This window comes from Protopterus annectens, chromosome 8.part1 (genome assembly GCF_019279795.1).
Source record: "Protopterus annectens isolate FY-2018-M chromosome 8.part1, PAN1.0, whole genome shotgun sequence".
Lineage (NCBI taxonomy): Eukaryota > Metazoa > Chordata > Ceratodontiformes > Protopteridae > Protopterus > Protopterus annectens.
In genome coordinates, this window is record NC_056742.1 from 72,502,405 (window position 1) to 72,530,352 (window position 27,948).

The window sequence follows — 27,948 nt, forward strand, 5'->3', positions numbered from 1 at the left end:
CAGCTTTAGATCCAAACAAAACATTATGCTGAACAGGAGCATCCAATAATTTAGCCTTTACTTGATCTGGCAAATTTTGTTACTTTAACCATGCATGCCTTCTAATGACTGTGCCAGAGGCAGCAGCCCTACAAGAAGCCTCTAAGGCATCAAATCCACAGTGTAAACCATGCTTTCCAACTTGTTCAGTGGCATGCATTAAGTCATGTAATTCCTTATCCTCTGCACAGGCGGAAATGGAAGTTAGCTTTTGTTTTAAAACAGACAGGAGAAATTGCTGGTATTTCAGCATATGAAACTGGCAGTTTAAAGCCCTAATAGATAAAGTAGCAGAAGTGTACACTTTTTTGCCCCATCTTTCTAAAGATCTGGAATCCTTTTCAGTGGGAATGGGGTTTTTAGCAGAAGCGGCCTTATCCCCCTTAGGACCCCGAGAAATGGTTTCAGGGTCAGCAGTAGGATTCTTGTATAAAAACGGGTGGGAATCAGAAACCCTATAATATCTGTCTGGCTTAACAGGAGCTGGAAGAAAAGAGTCAGGAGTTAAGTTAGCCTCCGAAAAGGTATCATCCACAATATTCAAAATAGGAGGAATAGCCAGGGGTCTATGTTGGGGAAGAAGAAAATCCCTTAGTCTTTTCTTAGATTCTGAGTACTCCTGTCCTTCCCAGTGAAAATGTTCCCTCATTTCATGCAAAGTTTCCCCAAAAGAGAAATCCTCAGAGGGAGAAGCTGAAGGAAAGGATTCCTCAGCATCAGAATCCTCATAAGGAGGGAAAGAATATTCCTGGTCAGAAGAAGAAACTGAAGAAACAGAAGTCTGATCAGAGGAGTCATAATAAACTTCCTGCCTTGGCCTTTTATCTGGAGGGGGATGTGAACCTCTAATCATAGTAAGTAAGTCCTCCGCCATCTTAAGTAATGGTTTCTGAGACTTGGGTGCTGGATCAGAAGAGGCCTGGGCTGTAGTCTTTGATTTGGAAGGAGTCTTTGGCTTTGCCTTTATTAGAAGCTGAGTAGGCCTGAAAACCCCTTCGGAAGCCGGTACCTGCACAGCGGCTCCAGACCCATCCGAAGGAGCACTGTCCGAAGGTCCTGCAACAGAAATATTCAAACTTGAATCCAAAAACAGTAAGCTGAGGTAAGGCTCCAGAATCCAAATAGTTGAACAGGTAAATGATTCAGTCTTCAGAAAGTAGTAAAAAACAATGCCTCTTTAATGTCACACAAGCGCTTTCACAGAATGCTTCATCAGGTGTATATAAAAAACAATCAGCAGCACCTCTTTAAATACCTTAAATTTAACCACATGACTAACATATCTAATTAATTTAAAGTTATATACTTTCTAAACCAAAAATAAAGATAAATGAAAATAAATAAATATATACAGAAATATATGCATAAATTTATATATTCACAACTGATATAGCTGTTTATAAAAGTGAATATAAAATACAGTCTATATATATTTAATTATGTGTACAAAGAATATATGTATACAAAAATTGCAAAAACCTCTTAAAATATATATGTACAGATATATAAGTTTTATTACATAAAAATATATATAAAATTTATATAGTTATGAATACTATATAATAATATAATAATAGAAATATTCAAAGGCCTAGTTGGCTCCTCGTGGGAGTCCATTTCAGCCATCGGTTCCGAAATGGCCGACGACAGGGGCTGCAAAAGCGCCTCACTGACGACGGCCGAACCTGAAGCTGGCTCTGCTTGTACAACATCGTTTGATTTGGACCTCGGAGGCCTGTCTTTATCCTTGCGTCATTTGTAAACTCCGGTAGCCGGAACCGTATCAGACGACATTTTATAATTAAAACGCCTACCGAAGTAATGAAATGCAAAATCGTACCTTCGTTTAATCGTACGTTGATTGAATCTAGCACAAAACCGACAACTAGCTACGTCGTGGTCAGGGCCTAAGCAAGGAATACAGTAAGAATGAAAATCCTTATGAGGTATTTGCTTCCCACATGAAATACAATTATTAACTTTTTCTGACATCGGACTGGAGCAAGAAAAAAGTTCCCCCAACGGGGTACTTAGCTTTGAGTAGGAGAAGAAAGTCTTCGGACAGAAGTACGTTTATAAAAAATTGTCAGGAGTCAGCCGACCGGCACTTGTGAACTGCTATCACCGCATGGCAAGAAAGACTGGAGAACATGGCGTCGGCTGTCAGCTTTGTACTCCTGGCGCTCTGACGTCAGGGAGCATGGCTGAACAGCCGACGCCGGACCCAGACTTTGGGATTCTGGCCGACTGAGGACTGCCTGCCGGCAGGGGAGAACCCTAACCCTACAGTCATGACTGCAACAGTGAAACACGATGAACATCCATGGTGAAAAACTTATCAAAAGCAAACTTCACACTTCTCAAAACCGAGGTGGAATCCTTAAAAGCCCCCAGGCCAGTGGAAAATACGTCCCAAACCGCAGAATCCTTTACAAACGCATTCTATGGACACCTACAGGAATGTATGGATCGTGCTATCCCAAATAAAAACAAGACCCACTCCTCCAAAGGCAGGAGACTTGTCTGGTGGACCCCGGCCATAAATAGAGGAAGCTACTACATGACAGAGCAAAATCCCAAAAAGGGAAGGCATCTCTGATCAGTACTAGCAAGGAACTACAATCCCTCATAAAATCATCTAAGGCCAGCTTCAAAAGGAAAATTGCACAAGACACTAAAGATAATCACAAGACCTTCTTTAGTTATGTCAGGAACCTGGGTGGCAACTCCCAGATATGCTCTGAGTTAGTGCAAAATGACAAAAAATATACTGAACCCACAGACATTGCCAACATCCTGGCAGACAGGTTCAGTGCAAACTTCTTCCCCCCTTCCCCCCAAAAGAGCAATTGTCTATCCCGAGAGAGTGTAGCCTCCCTGACATCACAGATGCACAGGTGAGAGCTGCCCTTTCCAAAGCAAAAAACACAGCATCAATGGGACCTGATGGTGTCCCAGGCTGCGTCTTACACGAGCTCCAAGAAGAACTGAACCCTCACATAAAGTCACTGTTCAATCTCAGCCTTACTACAGGATATGTACCCAAGGAATGGCGTACAGCAACAGTGGTCCTGCTCCACAAAGGTGGTGCCACAACGGACCCCGGAAACTATCGCCCTATAAGCCTGACTAGCCTGGTCTGCAAAGCTATGGAGTGCATCATCATGGAACTCATAAACAAAGACATTGGGAACCTCCAGACACTGGATCCTACCCAATTCGGCTTTGTTAAGGGCAGATCTTGCCTCTTGAACCTAGTCGACTTCTTTGAAACAATCACCAAGGCCATAGATGAAGGGAAGGTAGTCCACACAGCCTACCTGGACCTCGCAAAAGCCTTCGACACAATACCCCACTCGGGCATCATAAATAAGCTCACCAGCTTAAATATCAACCCCTATGTCACAAGATGGGTAGCAAACTGGCTCAGGGATAGAACCCACATGGTCAGAATTGCAGGTGCCATGTCAGACTCTAAACCAGTTACAAGTGGCGTCCCACAAGGCTCAGTCCTGGGACCTCTCTTGTTCGGTATATATTTCTCTGAGGTACAGGCTAACACGGGAAGACTATGGCTGACTAAGTTCGCAGATGATTGCAAACTGGGTGCCATAATCGACTCTCCGACTGACACAAGCATCCTCCAAAAGGGTCTCACAGAGACGGATAACTGGTGCCAGAGCCATGGCCTAAAGCTAAATGCCAAAAAGTGCATAGTCATCCCCTTTGGGAAAAACAAAGTGCCCAGAAACTGCCACATAGGTGGTAATCCATTAAGTACGGAAGAAGTAATTAGGGATTTGGAGACCCAAGTAGATAGTAATCTCTCCTTTGACAATCACATTGCCAAAGTGGTTAGAAAGACCTTCTATATAGCCCACCTTATCACGAAAGGGTTCACATCTAGATCAAGAGAGGTCATCGTGCCCCTCTACTCATCACTCGTCAGGCCCATAATTGAATACAATGCCCCATTTGGGATGTACCTTACCCGACACCTGCAGCAACTGGAACGACCCCAAAAGTACCTCACCAAGAGGATCATGGGACTCAAACAGATGCCCTATGCAGTTAGGCTAAAGAAAAGTACAGTTGTGTACCTACCATAAATGTAGATGTTCGAGTGTATTCACTGTTGCAGTCATTACACTTGGGTTATCCTGCTGGCAGGCTACCCGCAGTCGGCCTGAATTCCAAAGTCCTGGTCCGGCGTCGGTTGCTGTCGCCTCTGCCCTGACTTCAGTGCGCCAGAGGTATAAAAGATGCAGCCAACGCCATTTTCTTCAGTTTTTCTTGCCCCAGATGTCAGGTACCCCTAAAAGGGTAGGCAAAAAATATTATGATCATAAAAAAGCATGCACATAACCTTCATCTACAAGCAAATACACCACATAGGTTGTATAGAACAGAGAGGTACAGGTAAGTCACAGCAATGAAAAAAGGGGGATGGAGGGAGGGTAACCTGGACTGCAACAGTGAATGCACTCGAACATCTATATTTATGGTAGGTACACAACTGTACTATGTTCATCGTGTTTCACTGTTGCAGTCATTACACTTGGGTTGAATCCCAAAGTTGAGGTTGGGTGGCTGGGCCTAAATAGAATTTGGAGTGGCTATGAGGCCCAGCAGAACTGCAGTGGCAAAGCCAGCTCTGGATTTAGAGTGAAGAGGTAAATGGTAGTGCTTTGTAAAAGTGTGCACTGAAGTCCAGGTTGCAGCCTCCAAAATGCCGTTGGTTGGTACTCCTCTGAGGAAGGCTGCTAAAGTGGCTGCTGCTCTGGTAGAATGTGGCCTAATGCCCTTTGGCACTGATTTGCCATGTTGTGAATAGCAGAAATGAATGCAGTGGCCTATCCATTTTGAAATAGTCTGCTTAGAGATAGCTTTTCCTTGCGAACCTGCAGCATATGCCACTAAGAGTTGCTCAGTTTTTCTGAAAGCTTTAGTTTTGTCCAAGTAAAAGCGTAGCTGTCTGTGCATGTCCAAAGAATGCAGAAGTCTCTCCCCCTTATTCTGTGGGTTTGGATAAAAGGTAGGCAAATGTCCAGTGTGGCTCTTAACCAAACCATACACTACCTTAGGCATAAATGTCGGGTTTGTCGTTAGAAAAACCCTGTCCTGATGGAAAATAATAAAAGGTTCCACAGCCATTAGTGCCTGCAACTCTGAGACTCTTCTTGCTGAAGTTATTGCTAGGAGAAGAGCTGTTTTCCATGCTAAGTATTTTATCTCCGCTGTATTGGCTGGCTCAAAGGAGGCAGCGTGAGTTTTTCCAAGACAAAATTGAGGTCCCATGCAGGTATTGGAGCTCTCCTTGGGGGTCTTATGTTTTTGGCCCCTCTAAGATACTGTCTTAGCAGTGGATGAGAAAAAATAGGTGGGTCCATATTGTAATGAGCTGAAATGGCAGAGGCATGGATCTTAATTGATGAGAAGGATAGGCCTGTGTCCAGCATCTCAGTTAGGTATTGCAAAATCTGAGGAATATTTGGTACAAGCGTGTCAATTCCCTGCGCCTGATTCCAAGCACAGAATCTCTTCCATTTTTCTGCATAAGATTTTCTGGTGCTGGGCCTTCTGGCCTCCAAAATAACATCCATAACTGCTTTAGAGAGAGGTGTGTTCTGAATGGTTATATTATCCACCATACAGCCAGATTTAGGGTTCTGAGTTGGCTGTGTAGGATCTGATTGTTCTGTTGGGTCAGCAAATGCGGAATTAGAGGAAATGTCCAGGCCGGGCCTTGAGACAAGCTCTTTAGGATTGGGCACCAGTGCTGGCGTGGCCAGTCTGGGGCAATCAGTATAATTTTTGGCTTCTCTTGTCTGACCTTTAGGAGTACCTTGGGGAGAAGAGGCAGAGGAGGGAAGGCATATACCCGTAAGGGCTTTCCAGCTGAATGAAAGGGCGTCCACTTTCCATGCTTGTTTGTGATACGTCCGATTGCAGAATCTCTGTAGCTGGCAGTTGTGAGGGGAGGCGAATAGATCTATGTCTGGGCATCCCCATTTCCCTGTTATCATGCTGAAGATTTGTGGATTTAGTTTCCACTCGTGAGGATCCATGAGGTTTCTGCTTAGTTCGTCTGCCAAAGTATTTGTCTTTCCTGGCAGGAATTGTGCTTGCAGGTGTACTTGACAAGTCAATGCTGTGTTCCACAAAGTCATGGCTTGTCTGCAGAGGGGATAGGAATGTGTGCCCCCTTGCTTGTTTATGTACCACATGACTGTAGTATTGTCCGTCTTTATCAGCAGTTATCCTGGATGAAGTAGGTCCTTGAAGGCTGTCAGGGCATTTTGTACAGCTAGCATCTCCTTTTGATTGATATGAAGATGCATTTGGCTTGTGGGCCATGTGCCCTGAATACATTTTCTTGCCATATGCGCCCCCAGGCATAATCTGATGCATCTGTTGTTAGTGTCTGCCTGGCAGTAGGTAAAGTGAATGGCTGTCCCTTGTTGTTGTGACAGGCCTGTGCCCACCATCGAAACTCCTGTTGCAGGCAGGGAATGAGAGTAATTACTGTTTCCAGGCTGTGGCAATGTTGAGTCCAAACACTTTTTAGCTACCATTGTAGTTTCCTCATATGCAGTCTTGCATATGGAATTAGTAGAATGCAGGATGCCATGTAGCCCAGAGCCTGCAGAATTTTTCTTGCAGATAACTGGGTCTTTTTTGTTGCCATGTTTTCGAAGCAAGAAGTCAGTTGCCTTGGTTTGTCTGGCGTGAGATAAGCCATCTGGGCAGTTGTATTTAAGCTTGCACCCAGGAATATTATCTCTTGAGAGGGTACTAATTTTGATTTATTTTCGTTTACTGTGTACCCCCTAGGCAAATTAGTAATCTTTTTACAAACGCCAGATGCTGTAGTAGAATACCTTTGGTCTCTGCTTGAATAAGGCAATCGTCCAAGTAGGGATATATTTGAATTCCTCTTTGTCTGCAAAATGCAATTACTGGTGCCAGGCATTTTGTGAAGACCCTGGGCGCAGTAGATAAGCCAAAGGGCAGTGTAGAGAATTGGTAGTGCATTGAGCCAGCTGTGAATCTGAGGTATCTTCTGCAAGATTGTCTGATTGGGACATGCAGGTATGCCTCTTTGAGGTCCAAAGTTACAAGCCAAGCCTTCTTGTCCAGCATGGGCAGAAACTGCTGTAGAGTCAACATTTTGAATTTTGGGACGTCCAGAAAAGTATTTAGAATAGACAGGTCCAGAACTGGTATCCAGGCTTTGTCCTTTCTTGGTACTAAGAAAAGTCTTGAGTAAATTCCTTGTCCCTGCTCTTGTTGTGGCACTGGCTGAAGAGCCCCCATGTCCATGAGAGATGAAACTTGTTTTTGTGCCTCTGCCCATTGATTGTGTGGCAGGTCTGGCATACCTTTTGCCTGTGGAAGGGTGTGAAAGTGGAACCTGTAGCCCTGAGAGACTATATTTAAGACGCATTTGTCCTGGGCGATCTTGTGCCAGTTTTGTGAAAAAAGTGCTAGCTTTCCCCCTAAGGGTGCTGCCAAAAAATAAGTGCTTGGCATTGGCAGAGGGAAGTCATTGGGACTGTTTTCTATAAGGCTGTGATTTGTCTTCTCCGCTTTTGGAGGTAGAAGCACCGCATTGTTTGGGCCTGTATGAGCCCTGGGGCTGTTGCCTGCCTCTAGGGTGTCTGAATCTGCCTCTTTGTGGTGTGTCTGACACTGGAAAGGACCAATTCTTAGAGGGCCAAGTTCCCGCTAAATCTGGGTGGCTGTACCTGTAAAAAATCCTTAACTGTCTGCATAGATTTAGCTTTATCCTCCATTTTCTTCAACACCTCTGCTGCCTTAACACCAAACAAAGTATCATGCTGTAATGGAGCATCCAATAATTTTGCTTTAACATGATCAGACAAATTCTGTTCCTTTAACCAAGCATGCCTTCTAATAACATAACCTGTAACAGCGGCCCTGCACGAGGCCTCCAGTGAATCATAGCCACATTGCAAAGTATGTTTTCCCACTTGTTCAGCTGCATGCAATAAATTCTGCAAATCTTTGTTCTCAGAACATTCAGAATTTGTCAACATTTTTTGTTTTAACAAAGACATTAAGTATTGCTGATATTTGAGCATATGAAATTGACAATTTAAAGCCCTTACAGCCAAGGTAGCAGAAGTGTACACTTTTTTCCCCATCTGTCCAGAGCCCTAGAATCTCTATCCGAGGGGACAGGGTTTTTAGCAGTAGCAGCCTTGACCCCTTTGGGACCCTGTGAAATAGTTTCTGGGTCAGCAGCAGGGTTTTTATAAAGGAATTTATGGGAGTCTGGAACCCTGTAGTATCTGTCCGGCTTAACAGGAGCAGGAGGTAAAGAGTCTGGAGACAGGCCGGACTCTGAAAATACATCATCTACTATGTCTAGAACAGGGGGAATTGCAAGAGGTCTGTGCTGAGGAAGTAAAAGAAAGTCTCTAAGCCTTTTCTTAGAATCGGAATAATCTTGGCTCTCCCAGTGGAAATGCTCCCTCATGGTATGCAGGGTTTCCCCATATGAGTAGTCCTCAAGAGGAGAAGGTGAAGGAATAGAATCTTCAGCATCAGAATCCTCATAGGGAGGAATAGAATATCCCTATTCTGAAGAGGAATCAGAGAAAATGGAAACCTGATCAGAGGAATCATATTCATTGTCTTGCCTAGGCCTCATTAGGAGGGGGATGGGAACCCCTGATCAAAGTAATTAGGTCTTCGGCCATTTTGAGCATCTGTTTCTTAGGCATAGAAGTCTGTCCTGGAGAATGCTGTACTTGTTTCCTTGTCTTTAAAACTGTTTTAGACTTTGTCTTGGATGCTGAAGTAGGCTTTATATAAAGTTGTGTAGGTCTGAAGACACCCTCAGAAGCCGATGCTTGCTCAGCGGCTCCGGACCCATCTGAGGGATTAATTTCCGAAGGGCCAATACCTTGAGTATCCAGAGGCCTAGTTGTCTCCACATGGGACTCGGAGGCGGCCTGTGGCTCTGAGGTAGCACGAGTCAGGGGCTGCGAAAGTGCCTCATTGAGCACCAGCGAACCAGCGACTGGCCTAGAAGAGGCTTCGTCATCGGTTTTGGACCTTGGATGCTTGTCCTTGTTTTTATCCTTGCGTTTTTTATGAATTACGGTCATCGGTTGTTCCAACGGCATTATATAATTAAACCTTCTGCCAAAATAATGAAAAGCAAAATCGTACCGACGCTTAATCGTGTGTTGGTAAAATCTAGCACAAAACCGACAACTAACAACATCGTGGTAAGGGCCTAGGCAAGGAATACAGTAAGACTGAAAATCCTTATGAGGTATTTGCTTCTCACAAGAAATACAATTGTTAACTTTTTCTGACATCGGTCTGGAGCAAGATAAAAGTTTCCCCAATGGGGTACTTAGCTTTATTGAGGACTTTGGATCTAAAATTCAATTTCGAAGATCTCAGGAGTCGGCCGACCGGTACTTGCGAACTGCTTTTGCTTCGGGAACCGCGCGTCCAAGAAAGACTGAAGAAAATGGTGTCGGCTGCATCTTTTATACCCCTGGTGCACTGACATCAAGGAAGAGGCGACAGCAACAAACGCTAGACCAGGACTTTGGAATTCAGGCAGACTGTGGGTAGCCTGCCAGCATGATAACCCAAGTGTAATGACTGCAACAGTGAAGCACGATGAACATCTCCAGCTCTACTCTGTTGCTTACTGCATACTCAGAGGCGATATGTGCCTGACATATAAAGCCATGTCCAACCCAGAATTAATGGACATGCTCCACCTCAGGAAATCCAAAGCCTTAGAGCTACACGCTCCAGGGACTAACCTCAGCACAGAAATAAACAGGACATGCTGGAGGGACAGATTCATATCCCAGAGGCTTCCCTCACTCTGGAACAAAATCCCAATCCATGTTAGGCAGAGCCCCTCACTGACCCTCTTCAAGAGAAATATTGACGAGTAGATGGGAGATCGTAAGTTTACCCCTGGGATCTCTTCTGTGTCCCTGCTAGACAGAGGCACAGTAAACTAACCTTAAAAGGGCTATCTTCTGTGACCTACTACACAGAGGCACAGTCAACTAATCTAAAAGGGTGGCGAAAGCCAAACACACTCTGGCTAGGCTTATAAATGCCCTAGGGCAGATATGAACCTATGAAAAGCAACAACCTCTTATTCTCAAGATATCGGTTAAAGGTGCTAAGGTGACTTCTAAAAGATTTTTGGATTAAAGCTTTTACAGGATAATGTGTTCCTACACCCCCCCCCCCACACACACACACATACACACACACACAAAAACTTTGTAGTAGTCGTAAGGTATTTGTCTCTAACACGGGTATACTTTTTTGGGGGGCACAGACATAACCATAAACAAAGTTTAAAGGAAGAAAAAAATCCCCAACAGGGTGGTTAGCTGCCTGAGTTTCAAAGACTGTAACAGGCAGTACAAAAAATGTTTGTGACTCTGATGTATGTCTCGTATACGAATATTGCAAGAAAGTTCTGAAAATGCCAAGGGAATACCTGCATGCTGGCATATGCCTAGGGCAGACATACATCTCATGGGGGAAGGACCGTGAACTTTAGAAGGCTGGTGAGATTGATGGGACATTTACTCAAATTACTATACAAAATAAATCCTTTACAAAAGCTGCAAAACAAATCAAACTTATCTTACTCCTCACAGTCTTACTTCTACCAGCTGGCAATATCCATGTAAATCCTAGCCTACTCATTTCTACCATTCCAACTCAAAACATTCAAAAACACTTCTCAGTTGGGAACGTAAATATATACCGTGTAAATAACAAATAACCACAAGCTGAGTTCTGGAATTCTCCATTCAAAACAATGGCAGTAAATTTGACAAAAATCTGACAAGAGTCTTTTGGGTTTTCTCCTGAAATTACTAACTTAATGTCTTGATTCACAGATAACAGACCTGATTAAAAAAGGTGGTTGACTACTTACTTTAGAAAGAAACAGAACTACCTCCCACAGTAATATCAAAAAGCAATGCAAATTTTCACTAACTCAAACTACTATTAATTCAATTACTGGGTAGTCATACAAAAATCCTAATACAAATAAGGTCATTTCCACCACTCTCACCTTTACATTAATTTTGTGATACGTTAGATCAAATATTCACAAAGCACCATAAGCTATCATTCCCTGATCATGTGAACACTGTCAGGAGTAGCCTTAACAAATATCAACTCCACAAACTGGCAGCACTAAACAATTGCACCCAAATGGTTAGAGAGTGGACCAGACCAAGCCATGCAGCAAACAAGTATCCAGCTATTGGGGGTATTTCAACCAATTTCCTAAACAAATTAAAAAGTTTATTGCTACCAAACACAGGTGGTGATCACCATCTTATAATAACTAAATGGTCACATAAATCTACTAAAACAATGCCTAGAGCATTTTTACAATTCTGACACCAGCAACAGAGTCTGACATTGCTGACTGGACTCCTATTTATAAATGTATGGATCCAACCTCAGCACTTTCGTCTTTCTGCAATTTTATTAGCATCATCAAAGAATAGACTATTTTCATGAACAAAAAAGATAACAGAAGGCTCATACTAGATTGCTTATTCCTGGCTTACTAGAAACACTAAAAGACAGATAAAAGGCATTGGTCCATATGGAAAAATTACCAAAACAGCCTTTCAAACCTTCAAAATTACAACTACTTAAAACATAAAGCTAGAATAGAAAGCAAAAGGGAAAAATCCCAATATGTGACAATATGTGAGATAACAACAAACCTCTCACCAAGGAAAACCAATAGCATTTTGACAGGTAGTAAATTTCTAGGCACTTATAACATTTTCTTAGAACTAGGCCTAAACAAACAATATATTCAACCTTAATAAATAGCACCTAACAAATATGTTATCCCAGTCCTCTGACACAGAGCTATTTACCATTCCTTTCTGTTCTACACAACTGTCCCACTGCATAAAATCTTACATATCTGAAATTCTTCAAAAAAACATCACAACTTACTGAGGTACTCAGACAAATTATAGCCCTGATATACCATATATCACACATCAAATCCTTGATTTTTTTTTCCAAATACAAATACCATTTTATCCTGTAACAAATAATTAAATGCATGCACTACACTAACATGAATGCAGACTAAACCAGTGAATGAATTATTCATAAACAAAAATTGTAATCAGTTATTTGTTCTGAAGCAGTCAGAAGATCAGCAGATTAGGTAATAAACCAGCATGAAATTGCTGTTATCTAATGAGAGGCAAACCAAATCAGACTGGAGATGAATGACGTTAAGCAAGTACATCTGTTAAAATGTTACACGAATCCTGCACAAGGAAAGGTAAAAAAGAAAACAGAAATGTTTCGGGTCTTAATTCAACCTAACAACATGTTACTATGTCATTGTCATTTGGTCACACACACACACACAAAAAACTTCTGCTCTACGTACTATTAGCTCATTGACCTACATCTTTCAAGAGGTACGATTAACAACTGTCACTATTTTCTACTGAACCTCACATCTATAAGGAGCTCATGTTTGCATATAAACAAAAGAAAAAGGTTTCATGAAAAGTTGGATTCAAATTCATGACATATGGAATTAGTATACAGCGGGTATAGAGCATCAATATATTTTTATTATAATGTGGGTTTTTGACAAATATATCAGAAAAATATCCGACATAAAAGTTTAATAAGGCATTAAAAGACAGATACTCTTCAGTGATGTAGGGGTAATAAACTCAAGCTGTCCAAGGAAATCAAACAACATTGTTGCACGCACTAAAAGGTTTCAAGTTATTGTTCTCAAGATATCATTCAAGGGTTCTTAGGGTCTTTACAACAAAGGTGTTCTGAAATCTGTTGTTGATTACATTACGTAAGGGGCTACAAGCAGCAAAATGCTAAGTTATCCACAGAAAATTATGTTTGAATTCTAGTGCAAACTCACACATTCTGATCACATGCAGAAGGCAAAACCTTGATTCTCACATTTGTGGCAATGGACCAAAAACTCACACCAAACATAAGCATAACACCAATGTGATAATTTCTTACCTTAATGTTGGAAAACCAAAGATCATTTTCATGTAGAGTGGCAACATACACTGAAGTAAGAAGTCCAAAAGAAACAGCAAGGCTTCCGCCCAATGTATTTGACAGTATGTTCCATGAGAAGTGGCCTTTAGATAAAAGATCAAACATTATCACACTGATAAAAACTCAGGAACAAAAAAAAAAAAAAAAAAAATCAAGGAACATGCACATACCAACCACTCATTTATGAAACATTTCAAACTACTTATATTTTAAAGTAATATGAAAACAATCGTCATTTCTGCCAAATAAAACATAGAAAGCTATGGATTACAGATTATAAACTTTGACATTTTCAAATCCCAATGCTTCCTGCACTCAAAGCACAACTAGCATATTAAAAGGAAAGACCCAAGTCACCAGTGAAAAGCTTTTAATATACCACAGCTACGGAGTAATTCTGGAAAGATCTAGACTGATTCAGGATAAGCTAAACTGCAATACTTCTAAATTACAGTATTAGAGAGAGGCCAAACATCCCCTAGAAATAAAAACAAGACCTTGTGCAGTGAGTAACTGCTAAGATTTCCTCTTCTGCTATCATAACTTCAACAATACTTTTCTTTATTTCTTGTTCCTGTGCTTTGAGGCACTTACATCAAATACCGCAATACCTTCTACAGTAGCACATCATGACATCACACACCAAGCTAGAACAGTGCATTCAACCCATATGCCACTCAGTTCTAAACACAAAACCAATGTGGGGCAAGATCTTCTAAAAAGTAGTAGAGAACTACTTACTACATTGGATGAGCTGCAAGAATGCTGTCTGCAGTAGTTAGCTGAAATTATCTCTTCTACTAACCTCAACTCAGCACTCTTTCCTTCTTGTTTCTGCATACTGGAGTGAGCATGCCTTCTGCAGGTGCATACCATAGTACCACACACTGCTATAACAGGATGCTATTCCAACTTATTAGCTGGGCTCAAAGTGTAAGATGAACTAAAAAAAAAACATCCAGACCTAGAGAATGCAAAGGTTGCCTAGGCACACAACAGGCAGCAGGAGATTAATAAACTGCCACTACAGAGAAACTCCATGCAAGATCAGCTGATACTATGGGTAGGTATCTATTAAATCAGACTATGGAAGCATTTTGCCATTAGGAGCTACATGCAGGACTGCTTAATGCTTTGGGCTTTGCTCATTCTATAACTAGCATCTTCTTCCTACAGAATTGAGACACCATGAAAAAGTCCAAGGAGATGGGGGGGGGGGTAATGCCCATTTCCTCTTTTTGGAGGTCCTCCATCAGATTTTGGAGATTTTCAACAATGGGTGTCAGATACCCATTCGTGCATTTCAGGCTAAAGTCAAGGAAGACACAAGTCAGTTCATTTAGGACAACATCGACATGGGAGTTTTACTGAGGGAAGAATTCTCTCAGGTGGTAGTTGAAGTAAGGGGAGGATGCACTTAGTTTGCCCATCTCAGACATGGGAGCAGCTGGGGCTTCTGTGTTCTCTTTCCCAGATCATAAAGGGAAAGGAAAAAGTCTACCCTTTTACCCAAGCTCTGCGATGGTGGACCTGTGCTTTGGTGGCAAGCATGGGCTTGGGAATGTGGCTGCTATCCACTGGAGATCAAGCAGATGCAAGCACCTGTAACAGCTCTTACCAGTGGTATTACTGAAGCTAGAAAGGCCTATGCAGATCCAGCACTGGTATCAGACCAGATTCCTCGAGGGTATGTTCCACACCTATGAGGATGGTAACTACCATATTAACACATGGGGAGTGCCCATTATCTGGTCTAGCCCTGGAAGCTTTGCTGCTGTAGAAATGCCTGGTAGAACTCACCAACCTAAACTGAGCAGGGTATGTCTGCCTTGGAAATAAGACCTGGGGAGTCCTCACCCCTGAGTGTGACCATAGTTTGGACCAGGATCTCGAGGGATGAGTGTGTGTGTGTGTGTGTGTGTGTGTGTTTAAGTCATGCAAAAGCACACTCCAGCCAATGCGTATGGGAAGGGAGGTGAACACCCCAGAATGCATCCCCAAGATAGCTAATGTGGATGCAGCTCTTGCAATCTCTCTTTTGACTACAAGTGACGACCATGAGTTCAACCCTTCAACTGTCATGGTGAAGTTAGCAGTCCAGGAGGACTGCAAAGCAATATCAAGGACAGATTAACTGGAGGAACGTGTGACCAGTATCTGTCCTTTGCAATTGCTCCACATTCTAGCACCAGTCTGGGATCATACAAAGGGATCTTAAGCTATTTACTGAGCACCCTCAACCAATGCAAAGTTAAGAGAAGCCAGGTAGGCCTCCAAAATCCCTTTTTTCTCTGAAGACTGTGTTGAATCCGACAGTTATTGAATCTCTGGCAATTATAGCAGTGCTTGATGTTGTGTTTCTAGCTGCGGCAAAGGAGACAATGCCAGTATATTTCCTGCTTTTATATGACTAGGTAGCCATAAGAACCCTTGGAAGGCATTTGAACTAAACTGTCAGACAGTGAAATTGTGCCAGAATACTGAGCAGTAAGACTGGAGTCTTAATGAGTTTCATTCTCTAGCCCTGGGTTAAAATCCCTCTCTGCTCATGTGATTATGGTGTAATGCTAAGAAAGTCACTTAAAGTACAGTTGTGTACCTGCCATAAATGTAGATGTTCGAGTGTATTCACTGTTGCAGTCATTACGCTTGGGTTATCCTGCTGGCAGACTACCCGCAGTCGGCCCAAGTTCCAAAGTCTTGGTCCGGCGTCAGTTGCTGTCGCCTCTTCCCTGACGTCAGTGAACCAGGGGTATAAAAGATGCAACCGACACCATTTTCTTCAGTTTTTCTTGCCCCAGATGTCAGGTGCCCCAAATAGGAAAGGCTGGAAAAAATTATGTCAAAATACATGCATGTATCAAAATAACATTTCCTTCATCTACAAGCAAATACATCACATAGGTTGTAGAGAGCTGAGAAGTACAGAAAGGACCCAGCAATGAAAAAGGGGGATGGTGGGTGGGTAACCTGGACTGCAACAGTGAATACACTTGAACATCTACATTTATGGTAGGTACACAACTGTAATATGTTCATCGTGTTTCACTGTTGCAGTCATTACACTTGGGTTGAATCCCAAAGCTGAGGTTGGGTGACTGGGCCTAAATAGGATTAGGAGAGGCTACCAGGCCCTGCAGAACTGCAGTGGTAAAGCCTGCTCTGGATTTAGAGTAGAGTAGAGATGTAAGTGGTAGTGCTTAGTGAAAGTGTGCACTGAACTCCAGGTTGCAGCTTCTAAAATGTCTTTGGTTGGTACTCCTCTGAGAACGGCTGCTGAAGTGGCTGCTGCTCTGGTAGAATGTGGCCTTATGCCCTTAGGCACTGATTTGCCATGTTGTGCATAGCAGAAGCGAATGCAGTGTCCTATCCATTTAGAAATGGTCTGCTTCGAGATAGGCTTTCCTTGTGATCCTGCAGCATAAGGTACAAACAGTTGCTCTGTTTTTCTGAAAGCTTTTGTTTTGTCCAAGTAGAAGCGTAGCTGTCTGTGTATATCCAAAGTGTGCAGAAGTCTCTCCCCTTTATTCTGGGGGTTTGGATAGAAAGTTGGCAAATGAATGGTTTGGTTAAGAGCCACACTGGAAACCACCTTTGGCATAAATGTTGGGTTTGTCCTTAGAGAAAAACCCTGTCCTGATGGAAAATGATAAAATGTTCCACTGCCATTAATGCCTGTATCTCTGAGACTCTTCTTGCTGAAGTTATTGCTAGGAGCAGAGCAGTTTTCCATGATAAAAATTTTAGATCGGCTGTGTTGGCTGGCTCAAAAGGAGGTAGTGTGAGCTTTTCCAATACAAAATTGAGGTCCCAAGTAGGTATTGTTGCTCTCCTTGAGGGTCTTATGTTTCTTGCCCCTCTGAGGTACTGTCTTAGCAGTGGATGTGAAAAAATAGGAGGTTCCGTATTGTAATGAGCTGAAATGGCAGAGGCATGGATTTTAATAGATGAAAAGGATAGGCCTTTGTCCAGCATCTCAGTTAGGTATTGTAAAATCTGAGGTATAGTTGGAACAAGTGTTTCGAATCCTTGTGCCTGGTTCCAAGCACAGAATCTCTTCCATTTTTCTACATAAGATTCCCTAGTGCTGGGCCTCCTGGCTTCTAAGATGACATCCATAACAGCTTTAGAGAGAGGTATGGTCTGAGTGGCTATATTATCTGCCATGCAGCCAGATTTAAGGTTCTGGGTTGACCGTGTAGAATCTGATTATTTTGTTGAGTCAAGAGATGAGAGGTAAAGGCCAGGCTGGGCCTCGAGACAAGCTCTTTAGGATTGGGTACCAGTGCTGGCATGGCCAGTCTGGGGCAATCAGGATAATTTTTGGCTTCTCTTGTCTGACTTTTAGGAGTTCCGTGGGAAGAAGAGGCAGTGGAGGGAAGGCATAAATTGTCAGGGTTTCCCAGCTGAATAAAAGAGCATCCACTTTCCATGCTTGTGGGTGATAAGTTCTTGATCAGAATTTCTGTAGTTGACAGTTGTGAGGGGAGGCAAAAAGATCCATGTCCGGCCGTCCCCATTTCCTTGTTATCATGTTGAAGACCTGTGGATTTAATTTCCATTCGTGTGGATCCATGAGATTTCTGCTTAGTTCGTCTGCCAGTGTATTTTTCTTTCCTGGCAGGAATTGTGCCTGCAGATAGACTTGACAGGTCAGTGCTGTGCTCCACAGAGTCATGGCTTGCCTGCAGAGGGCGTAGGAATGTGTGCCCCCTTGCTTGTTTATGTACCACATAACTGTGGTGTTGTCCGTCTTTAGCAATAGTTGTCCTGGATGTAGTAAATCCTTGAAGGCTGTCAGGGCATTCTGTATAGCTAGCATCTCGTTTTGATTGATGTGAAGCTGCATTTGTTCCTTGGGCCACGTGCCCTGAATATATTTTCCTGCCATGTGTGCCCCCCAGGCATAATCCGATGCATCCGTTGTTATTGTCTGCCTGGCTGTGGGTAAGGTGAAGGGCTGTCCCTTGTTGTGGTGACAGGCCCTGGACCACCATCGAAACTCCTGTTGTAGACAGGGAATTATAGTCACTATTGTTTCCAGGCTGTGACAATGTTAAGTCCAAACACTTTTTAGATACCATTGTAGTTTCCTCATATGCAGTCTTGCATATGGAATTAGTAGAATGCAGGAAGTCATGAAGCCCAGAGCCTGAAGAATTTTTCTTGCAGGGAGCTGGGTCTTTGTTGCCATCATTTGAAAGTAATGAGTCAGTTTCCTTTGTTTGTCTGGCTGAGATAAGTCATCTGGGTAGTTGTATTTAAGCTTGCACCCAGGAATATTATCTCTTGAGAGGGCACTAGTTTTGATTTATTTTCGTTTACTGTGTACCCTAGGCAAATTAATAATCTTTTTAGAAACGCCAGATGCTTTAATAGAATGTCCTTGCTCTCTGCTTGAATAAGGCAGTCGTCCAAGTAGGGATATATCTGAATTCCTCTTATTCTGCACTGAATTCCTCTTTGTCTGCAAAATGCGATTACTGGTGCCAGGCATTTTGTGAAGACCCTGGGCGCAGCAGATAAGCCAAAGGGCAGTGCAGAGAATTGGTAATGCATTGAGCCAGCTATGAATCTGAGGTATCTTCTGCAAGATTGTCTGATTGGGACATGCAGGTATGCCTCCTTGAGGTCCAAAGTAACTAGCCAAGCCTTCTTGCCCAGCATGGGTAGAAGTTGCTGCAGTGTTAATATCTTGAATTTTGGAACATCCAGGAAAGTATTTAGGGTTGACAAGTCCAGTATTGGTCTCCAGGCTTTGTCCTTTCTGGGAACCAGTAAGAGTCTTGAGTAAAATCCTTGTCCCTGTTCTTGTTGTGGTACTCTTTGAATAGCTCCCATGTCCATGAGAGCAGCAATTTCCTTTTGTGCCTCTGCCCATTGGTTTTGTGGCAGGTCTGGCATACCTTTTGATCTTGGAAGGGTGTGAAAGTGGAACCTGTAGCCCTGAGAAACTTCATTCAATACCCATTTGTCCTGGGTAATTTTGTGACAATTTTCTGCGAAAAGTGCTAGCTTTCCCCCTAGGGGTGCTGCCAAAAGGTAAGTGCTTGGTCTTTTTAGAGGAAAGTCATTGATGTTTCCTATAAGGTTGTGATTTGTCTTCTCCTCCTTTGGGGACAGAAGCACCCCATTGTTTAGGTCTGCAGGAGCCTTGGGGCTGAGATCTGCCTCTTGGGCATCTGTATCTGCCTCACTGTGGCCTGTCTGACACCTGAAAGGACCAATATTTTGAAGGCCAGTTTCTACTAAATCTAGGTGGTTGAACCTGTAAGAAATCCTTTACTGTCTGCATAGACTTTGCTTTATCCTCCATTTTCTTTAACACTTCTTCTGCCTTAACACCAAACAAAGTATCATGCTGTAATGGAGCATCCAATAATTTTACTTTAACATGTTCAGGTAAACTTTTTTCTTTTAACCAAGCATGCCTTCGAATAACTGTAACTGCGGCTCTGCAAGAAGCCTCTAATGAATCAAAACCACATTGCAGAGTATGTTTTGCCACTTGTTCAGCTGCATGCAATAATTCCTGCATTTCCTTATTGTCAGGATTCTCTGAATTTGTAAGCATTTTCTGTTTTAACAAAGACATGAGGTACTGTTGATATTTAAGCATGTGAAACTGGCAGTTTAAAGCTCTTACAGCTAAAGTAGCAGAGGTGTAAACTTTTTCCCCCATCTATCCAGAGCTCTAGAATCCCTATCAGAGGGAACATGGTTTTTAGCAGTGGAAGCCTTAACCCCTTTGGGACCCTGAGAAATTGTTTCAAGATCAGCAGCAGGGTTCTTATAAAGAAATTTATGAGAGTCAGGGACCCTGTAAATGCCTGTCTGGCTTGACTGGTGCAGGGGGTAAAGAATCAGGAGACAGACTGGATTCAGAAAAAACATCATCAACTATATCACGCACAGGGGGGATAGCTAAGGGCCTGTGTTGAGACAGTAAAAGAAAATCTCTGAGCCTTTTTCTTGGATTCTGAATAATCCTGGCTCTCCCAGTGGAAATGTTCCCTCATGGTGTGCAGAGTTTCCCCAAAGGAGCAATCCTCAGGTGGAGAGGCTGAAGGTATAGATTCTTCAGCAACAGAGTCCTCATAGGGAGGAAGAGAATAGCCCTGATCTGAAGAGGAATCAGAGGAAATAGAAACCTGGTCAGAGGAATCATAGTCAGTGTCTTGCCTAGGCCTTTTATCAGGAGGGGGATGGGAACCCCTGATCAAAGTAATTAAGTCATCGGCCATTTTAAGCATCTGTTTCTTTTGCATGGCTGACTGTCCAGGAGAATGCTGGACTTGTTTCTTTGTCTTTAATGGTGCCTTTGACTGTACTTTAGCTGCTGTAGAGGATTTAATAGTAAGCTGTGAAGGTCTGAAAACACCCTCAGAAGCCGATGCCTGCTCAGCGGCTCCGGACCCATCTGAGGGAATATTTTCCGTAGGCCTAATACCTCGAGTATCCAGAGGCCTAGTTGTCTCCACGTGGGAGTTGGATACGGCCTGTGGCTCTGAGGTAGCGGGTGTCAGGGGCTGCGAAAGGGCCTCACTGAGAAACGGCGAACCGGCGACTGGCCTAGAAGAGGCTTTGTTGTCGGTTTTGGACCTCGGATGCCTGTCCTTTTCCTTGTCTTTGCATTTTTTATGCATTCCGGTCATCGGTTGTTCTGACGGCAATATATAGTTAAACCTTCGGCCAAAGTAATGTAATGCAAAATCAAACAGACGTTTAATAGTGCGTTTGTTGAATCTAGCACAAAACCAACAACTAGTAACGTCGTGGTCAGGGCCTAGGCAAGGAATACAGTAAGAATGAAAGTCCTTATGAGGTATTTGCTTCCCACAAGAAATACAATTGTTAACTTTTACTGACATCGGTCTGGAGCAAGAAAAAAAGTTTCCCCAACGGGGTACTTGGCTTTATTGAAGACTTCGGTTCTGAAACTCTACTTCGAAAATCTCAGGAGTCAGCCAACTGGCACTTGCGAACTGCTCCTACTTCGGGCACCGCGCGGCAAGAAAGACTGAACAAAATGGCGTCAGATGCATCTTTTATACCCCTGGCGCACTGACGTCATGGAAGAGGCGACAGCAACCGACGCCGGACCAAGACTTTGGAACTTGGGCCGACTGCAGGTAGCCTGCCAACAGGATAACCCAAGTGTAATGACTGCAACAGTGAAACACGATGGACATCTAGACAATGCACCTAGGTCACTCCTAAAAGACAGACACCTGTGCTTTGTTGGTCTACCTAATGAACAAATAAATAAGGCTTCCAAAGTCAGATCACAGTAAGATGTCAACTGCCCATTTAAAAAAAAAAATCTGATCCCAAATAACATCAATATGAGTATCAGAATCTAGCACTGTATAACTCGTTTGTTTTTAGCAATCTTTGATTAAGAACAGCTGAATGAACAATAAATATAATGAGTTCATGTAGTAAGGTTAGTACCAAGTGCACTCATACTTGTACAGGCTACAAACAAGCATGTCTTCAAATGCATTATACATATACTGCTCTCTTAAGGTCTTACTACACCAAATGCTATAAATATTGTCCGTGCATCCCTATGAAGGGCAGGAGAATCATTTACATTTATCTAATACTTATAACTGAAAAAAGAAAACAATTGGGACTGCAGTTTTACACTGTTGGCTGTCCAGTTTAGTTCTTTCATGCAATGTCTGCTGTGCATGTACAGCAGGTCCTCCCTGCGGTCATGAAGGTTTCATCAGTGGCTACAGTTTGCCTCCACATCCTAAAGATATGGAATAAGTGCACTAGTGATGTCCAAGCTGCCTCTAGGCGATTAAGAAGTAAACTTATGAGAATGCATACTCCAGAGAACTGCCCTTCCATCTAGGACACATTCTCTGCCTTATGTGTTGCCTTCATGACAATAACCATCTCTCTGTAGTCGATGGATTGGGGTGGGGGTTAATACCAGATGACAGATTAGCTGCTCAGCACCATTTGAGGGTAGATGATCCTACAAAGACAGATGAAGCATATTGTTTTGATTTTTTCTAATAGGGTTATTATTCAAGTTGGTAGAGTAAAAGTTAAGTGGTAACTGGCCATGGGAAAGATGGGGAAGTGCATGATTGCAATAAGCTGCTTAAAAAGACTTCTAAGACACAAGAATGAAGACAGAGACAATCATACATTTATATAAATGAAAACAAACCACCCTGACAAATTTTCATTTACAAACATTACACATCACATATAATCTATATAGTCCTAGCTAATCGAACATTACATTGATCATTCATTTCCTGCCTTTCCTTAAACTTCATTCCCCCTCCAAAGCATTATTCTGCAAATAGTTCCCACAATTCCCATTTTTCCTATGCAACTTGATCCTACCTTTTTCTAAAGATTCCAACTCCAGTTATATTATCTGTTACTATATTCACTACTTCTAATATTTAGACTTTGATATAAATGTTCTAGCAACTGCTTTTTTGGCAGGCACCAGAATTAAACTCAGCAAGGCATTACTATGTCTAGACAATTTAGATCCTGTATTATAGCTCAAAAAAATAATTTCCTTAGTTACACCAATTTGCTCACCCAATATTCCTGACAGGAGTAGTCTGCAGGGATTTTTTAAAGTCTGCCAACTCATTAAACCCCCAAAATATGCCCACAATTACCTCTTTCTTCCCCCATCACACCACCACCATTTGCAATCTATTTAAAGAAAAATATTTGAAAAAAATGCAAAACTTCTCCAAACAAAATAAATATATTAAATAAACAATCGTTATCAAAAACAAAATAGTAAACATAGCTAAAAATTTGTCACAATTTAGGAGATCTCTCTTTAAGAGCACTCAGTCCTGGTTTCAGTGCTGCATTACATTTTATCTGCTAAACTCATTCTCAGTGTTCTATCTCTTATTATACCATGACCCCCCCATTAATATTCCAAAACGTGCACGCTGATTGGTCAGCATGCATACTGTAAATCGACTTATACCAATGGAAAAAGGTCCGGTCACCCGGACTTTTTCCATTAGTATAAGACTTTTTTAAAACACTGTCTCGCTATGTTAAACTCCTTTAACATAGCGAGACAGTGTGTAAAAAGCAACGGAGATCTTGCTTTCTCCGTTGCTTTTTTTTTTAAACCTGTCTCGCTATGTTAAATGGGTTTAATATAGCGAGACAGCTTTAAAATATGCAACAGAGATCTCCGTTGCTTATTTTAAAACTGTCTCGGTATGTTAAACCCATTTAACATAGCGAAACAGTAAAAAGCAACGGAGATCTTGCTTTCTCCGTTGCTTTTGCCCAACTCTGATGTACTGCGTACGCATGCGCAGTACATCAGAACTGCCGCAGAATACCAGACAGCTGCAGAAGGGCAGCAAGGAGGTATTATACAATGCCATTATTTAAGAAAAGTAATTTTTTTTTCTTAAACAATGTCATTGTATAATAGCAATAATCCACTTTTGGGTGTGGGTAATGCTGGATTTACCCACAGTTGGCTTTGTTTGGCCACTCGGGTTTCGCCCTCGTGACCAAACCATGCCAACCGTGGCTAAATCCAGCATTACCCACACCCAGGCGTGGGTTATTGCTATAATAATTGCTACAGTTCTGGAGATGTTTAGACAGTATTAACTGGTACTCCAACAAATGCCCTATTTACATTTTGCTATATTCTTTCCCTAAGTTGCTGCCTAGTCATCCCAATAGAGGCACCTTTAACTGAAACAAAAGGGTACCTACAACTATTGGTGTGAAGGACATTACAATTGTACTGCTACTGGGGAACATGGCACCTTGGTGACTGATTTTTTTCTTTCTTTCTGGAAACAGCGGAAGTGGCACTAGCAGGACTTGAGTATCTATGGCATTGATGAGGAAGTGATGCCAAAAGTAGTAAACACTACCAGAGTGAATCAGTCAAATTAAGCTGTAACCTGGTATACACAAGCAGCACTCTTACACTAACACTTCTTGTCCTAAGCCCTTCACAAAGTACAAGCACAAGCAGCACTCAAACTCCCTGTCAGCACTCCTTTTACCAAGTAAAATACACTGACAAAAAAGAAAAATGGCAGGTAGGCTGTCACAAAGTGAATATAAGCTCTACATTGAAAAACACATCATTGCCAGTCTCAAAATAAATCTTTTAGTCTCAAATACAAAAGTTTACACAAGCAGAAGACATTTTCAGAAAATTAGCCAGTAATTAACTAAATAACACAGGTAGTTAAAACTAGTAGTCTCCAACAGGAAACTGAAAAGATAAAAAAATGCAGGTTTCTTAAAGGGGAAATACCACTTTTAGTCAGGAAATAACACAAAATATATTTTAAGAGTATTTTTTAAGAGTGCAGCAATTTCTGTTTAGAGAGGTTTCCCACCAAGGACTTGTCTGCAGAAACAAAGCTTTTAACAGATTACTACTCCTGTAAAGCCCCAGAGATGCCCATAAGATATGTAACAAAGCCAAATTAGACTTCCTTAATTACCTCATCTAAAGAAACATTCTTCTACTGCACTTGTAGTCAGCTAGTGTTCTCACAGTTTAAGAGTGATTTTATTAAGTTTTACTGCACTTTTTTTTACTGTTTTTTTAACGAACTATTCTGTTGTGCTTATATAGTGGCCATGCTGTTACTGCATTGCTAAAATGTTCTAGTGGCCATGCTGTTACTGCATTGCTAAAGTGTTCTAGTATCTGACTAGGCATGTTCCTCTACTATTAGTCAACTCTGCTGAAGATTTGTATGTTTTTCCAGTTTTGGTTTGGTCAATTGTTAGTTTCTAAGAATCAATAGTGGCAGTTCTACAGCACAGAATGAAATTGCTACTGTATTTTGCAAGTATGCATTTTGCCTGAATTCCTAGTTAATTTTCTGTTGGTTCTTTTGCTTCCTCTGCTAGGAAAACAAACAGCACAGAATGCATTTTTGTGCAGCACCACACAACACTACTAGACAGACGTGTGAAATTCTTTATAAATCAACACAGTTATTCTTTAACAGACTCTATTCCCATACCATCTACTGTTTAGATTCCCACCCAGAACCATCTCTATTCTTATTTAACTTATCTTTATTATATTTTCCCCTTTTACACTAAAAAAAAAATAAATAAATAAATAAAAAACATGCTGGAGGGATAGGTTCCTGACTAAGAGACTCCCCAGACTCTGGAATAGATTGCCCATACATGTCAAGCAGAGTGCCTCTTTGGTCCTCTTCAAAAGGAACCTTGACGATTGGATGGGAGAAAGGAAATTCACCCCGGGGATCACGTCAGTCAAGCCCTGCTAGACAGGGGTCCAGGGAAGTAAATAGTGTGGGAAGAAATAGCCAGGGAATTGTTATGGCTAGGCTTGTATAGGCCCTAGGGCTGATAGGTTCATAGGTTCATAGGTTGGTACTAGGCTAAGACATTTTTAAAAAATGTCTTAAGCTGTGTTCCCATAATATTACTTATCCTTTTACACTACAATACGAGTCACATATTAATAAATCCCCAAGCCATATTCCTGTAATATCAGAATTATTTCCACTGAACTACTAACTACATAAACTTTTTCCTTAAGAGAAAATATGACATTCCTTTATGGTATTCTTCGGCTAAAATGGAAGGTCAGCAAACTCATTTGCCCTCAGTTGCCAGCCTCATAGCATTTGCTTTACTCAGGTAGTACACTAATTGCCTAGCCTTCAGAAATGATGAATTAATGCTTAGCTTGTCACTACGTACATGTGCAATATGCAAGCTCTTAACCAAACTAGAGTCTTCCCTTGCACACAACTATCAATCTCTGGACGACGCACACGCCACCACTGCATTCCACAAAAACATACAGTAAGCTATCATACACTGATGCCTGCTTAAGCCGCCAAGATCTAATGAATCTACAGCTCAGCAAAAATCAAACATTACAACACCTATTAGCACAGTCACCAGTTAACTGACAACTCCGAAAGTAATGCATCTAGACATCCTTCTAATAAAAATGTACTACTGGTTGTTTACTCAATTGTCAGACACTGATTCAGCTCTTCAGATGCTGGATAAATTGAGGGTGACACTAAGTTGCCTTTCAAGACAGAAGCTCTCAGACATATCAAAATCCCAAAAGATCCTTAAATCAAACATAGGACTACAACATGGTAGTAATCCATGTGAGTGTGAATGACCTGGCATGTAAAACACATACCGAGCTCTCCATGCATGTCACAAATGCAGGCAAAACCCTGGCTTTGAGTGGAATCCTTCCTTTTCTAACAATGCCAAGATACAGGGAAAGGATGACTGAAGAACTTGCTGCATAGCAGGTTTCATTCTAGGTTATTCTAGTATGTGTCATCATGGGAGAAAATATTACATAGTCACTCTTGCTTTGTAAGGGATGACTTGCACCTCTTGTTCCAGGGTTTCTGCCAACTAGCTAAAGCTTTTAGCGACCTCATAGTGCCTTTTTAGGAACAGTCCACCCAATGGATCTCACAAGCTAACAAAAGAGACATAGCAAGCACCAGGCAACATGAAGGTGCTCAATAACTCCTTGAACCAAACTGTCAAGGAATCCATTACAGGATAACATATTCTTGACCTGGTCCTTACCAACATGGCATCAATTCTATACAAAAACATATTGACTATCCCTCTGATACTCCCTTCTCCAGTTAAAACTGATCACAAACTAGTAGCCTAAAATCTCTAAACAGATGCAAATATTACTAAGTTTAGAGTTCAAATGGACAAACCTTCTACAATTCTAAGATGAAGTCTTTAAGTTCAAGGTTAACTGTATTACTAGCAGCGCAAGTGGTTACACAAACAAATTATGTGCACCTGGATAAATGCACTGACCAGCCAGTTTCTGCAAGATACTGTCGGCCCCATGTATAAACAAGAAATACAATAAAAGGAAAAATGCTTATGAAACTATAGAAAAAAAACTCAAACCAAGATTAACATCACCAGCTAGCAAAAAAAAAAAAAAACACTAGCAGGAAAATGAAGACATCCCATGAATGTAGATTAACAGAAGCTAAAAACAACTACAAATCCTTCTTTAGATAAAGCTAGGAAACTAACACCCAGCATTGCCCAGACCTTATAAAAAATGGCACTACCTACTCAGATCTAGTAAGATTATCAATATACTAGCAAACAAATTCAGTGTAAATTTCATCTCATACAAGGCCCACATATATCCCACAGACTCTCAATCCTGCATCATAACTGAAGAACACTTGCTAAAGGTACTCTCCAAAGTAAATAATTAATCATCCATGGGCATGGCAATATACATGGCCATCTAATAAACAGCATAAAAAGACATCCTAGAAGACCTACTCCTTCAGCTATTCAACTAAGCTTAGCCTCTGGCTTTGTCCCTTAAGTACAGCATGCAACTGCTGTGATGCCATTTCACAATGGTAGACCCACCACAGATCCAGCAGAAACTACAAACCCACTGGACTGAGACATGGAACGCATCATAATCAGACTAGTTAACCTTAAAATTCTAATAAAGCTGGACTCCCAGCTGTAAAGCTTTGTTAAAAAGTTAGATCCTGTCTAATGAATCTTGTCAACTTTAAGAGGGTAACATAAGCCGTGAACAGTGGGTATGCTATTCCTACAGCATACTTCAACCTGACTACACAGCTTTTGGCACCATGTCACATGCCAACATAATAAACAAGCTGAAAGATCTCCAAACAGACCACTACATAGTTAAATGGGTAGTAAATTAGTTAATGGGTAGAATCCATTAAACAAGGATGCAGTGAGTCC

At 41.8% G+C, this 27,948-nt stretch overlaps 1 protein-coding gene across 3 annotated transcripts in view; it reads right to left on the reverse strand.

Moving 5' to 3' along the window:
* Nucleotides 1-27,948, reverse strand: part of DPY19L3 (dpy-19 like C-mannosyltransferase 3) — a 1,004,768-nt gene that overhangs the window by 892,787 nt on the left and 84,033 nt on the right. For all 3 annotated transcript variants that reach the window (XM_044081679.1, XM_044081680.1, XR_006366062.1), the window contains exon 3: nt 13,117-13,241. In XM_044081679.1, the coding sequence (XP_043937614.1) occupies nt 13,117-13,241 (125 nt within the window). The remainder of the gene's footprint in view (nt 1-13,116; nt 13,242-27,948) is intronic.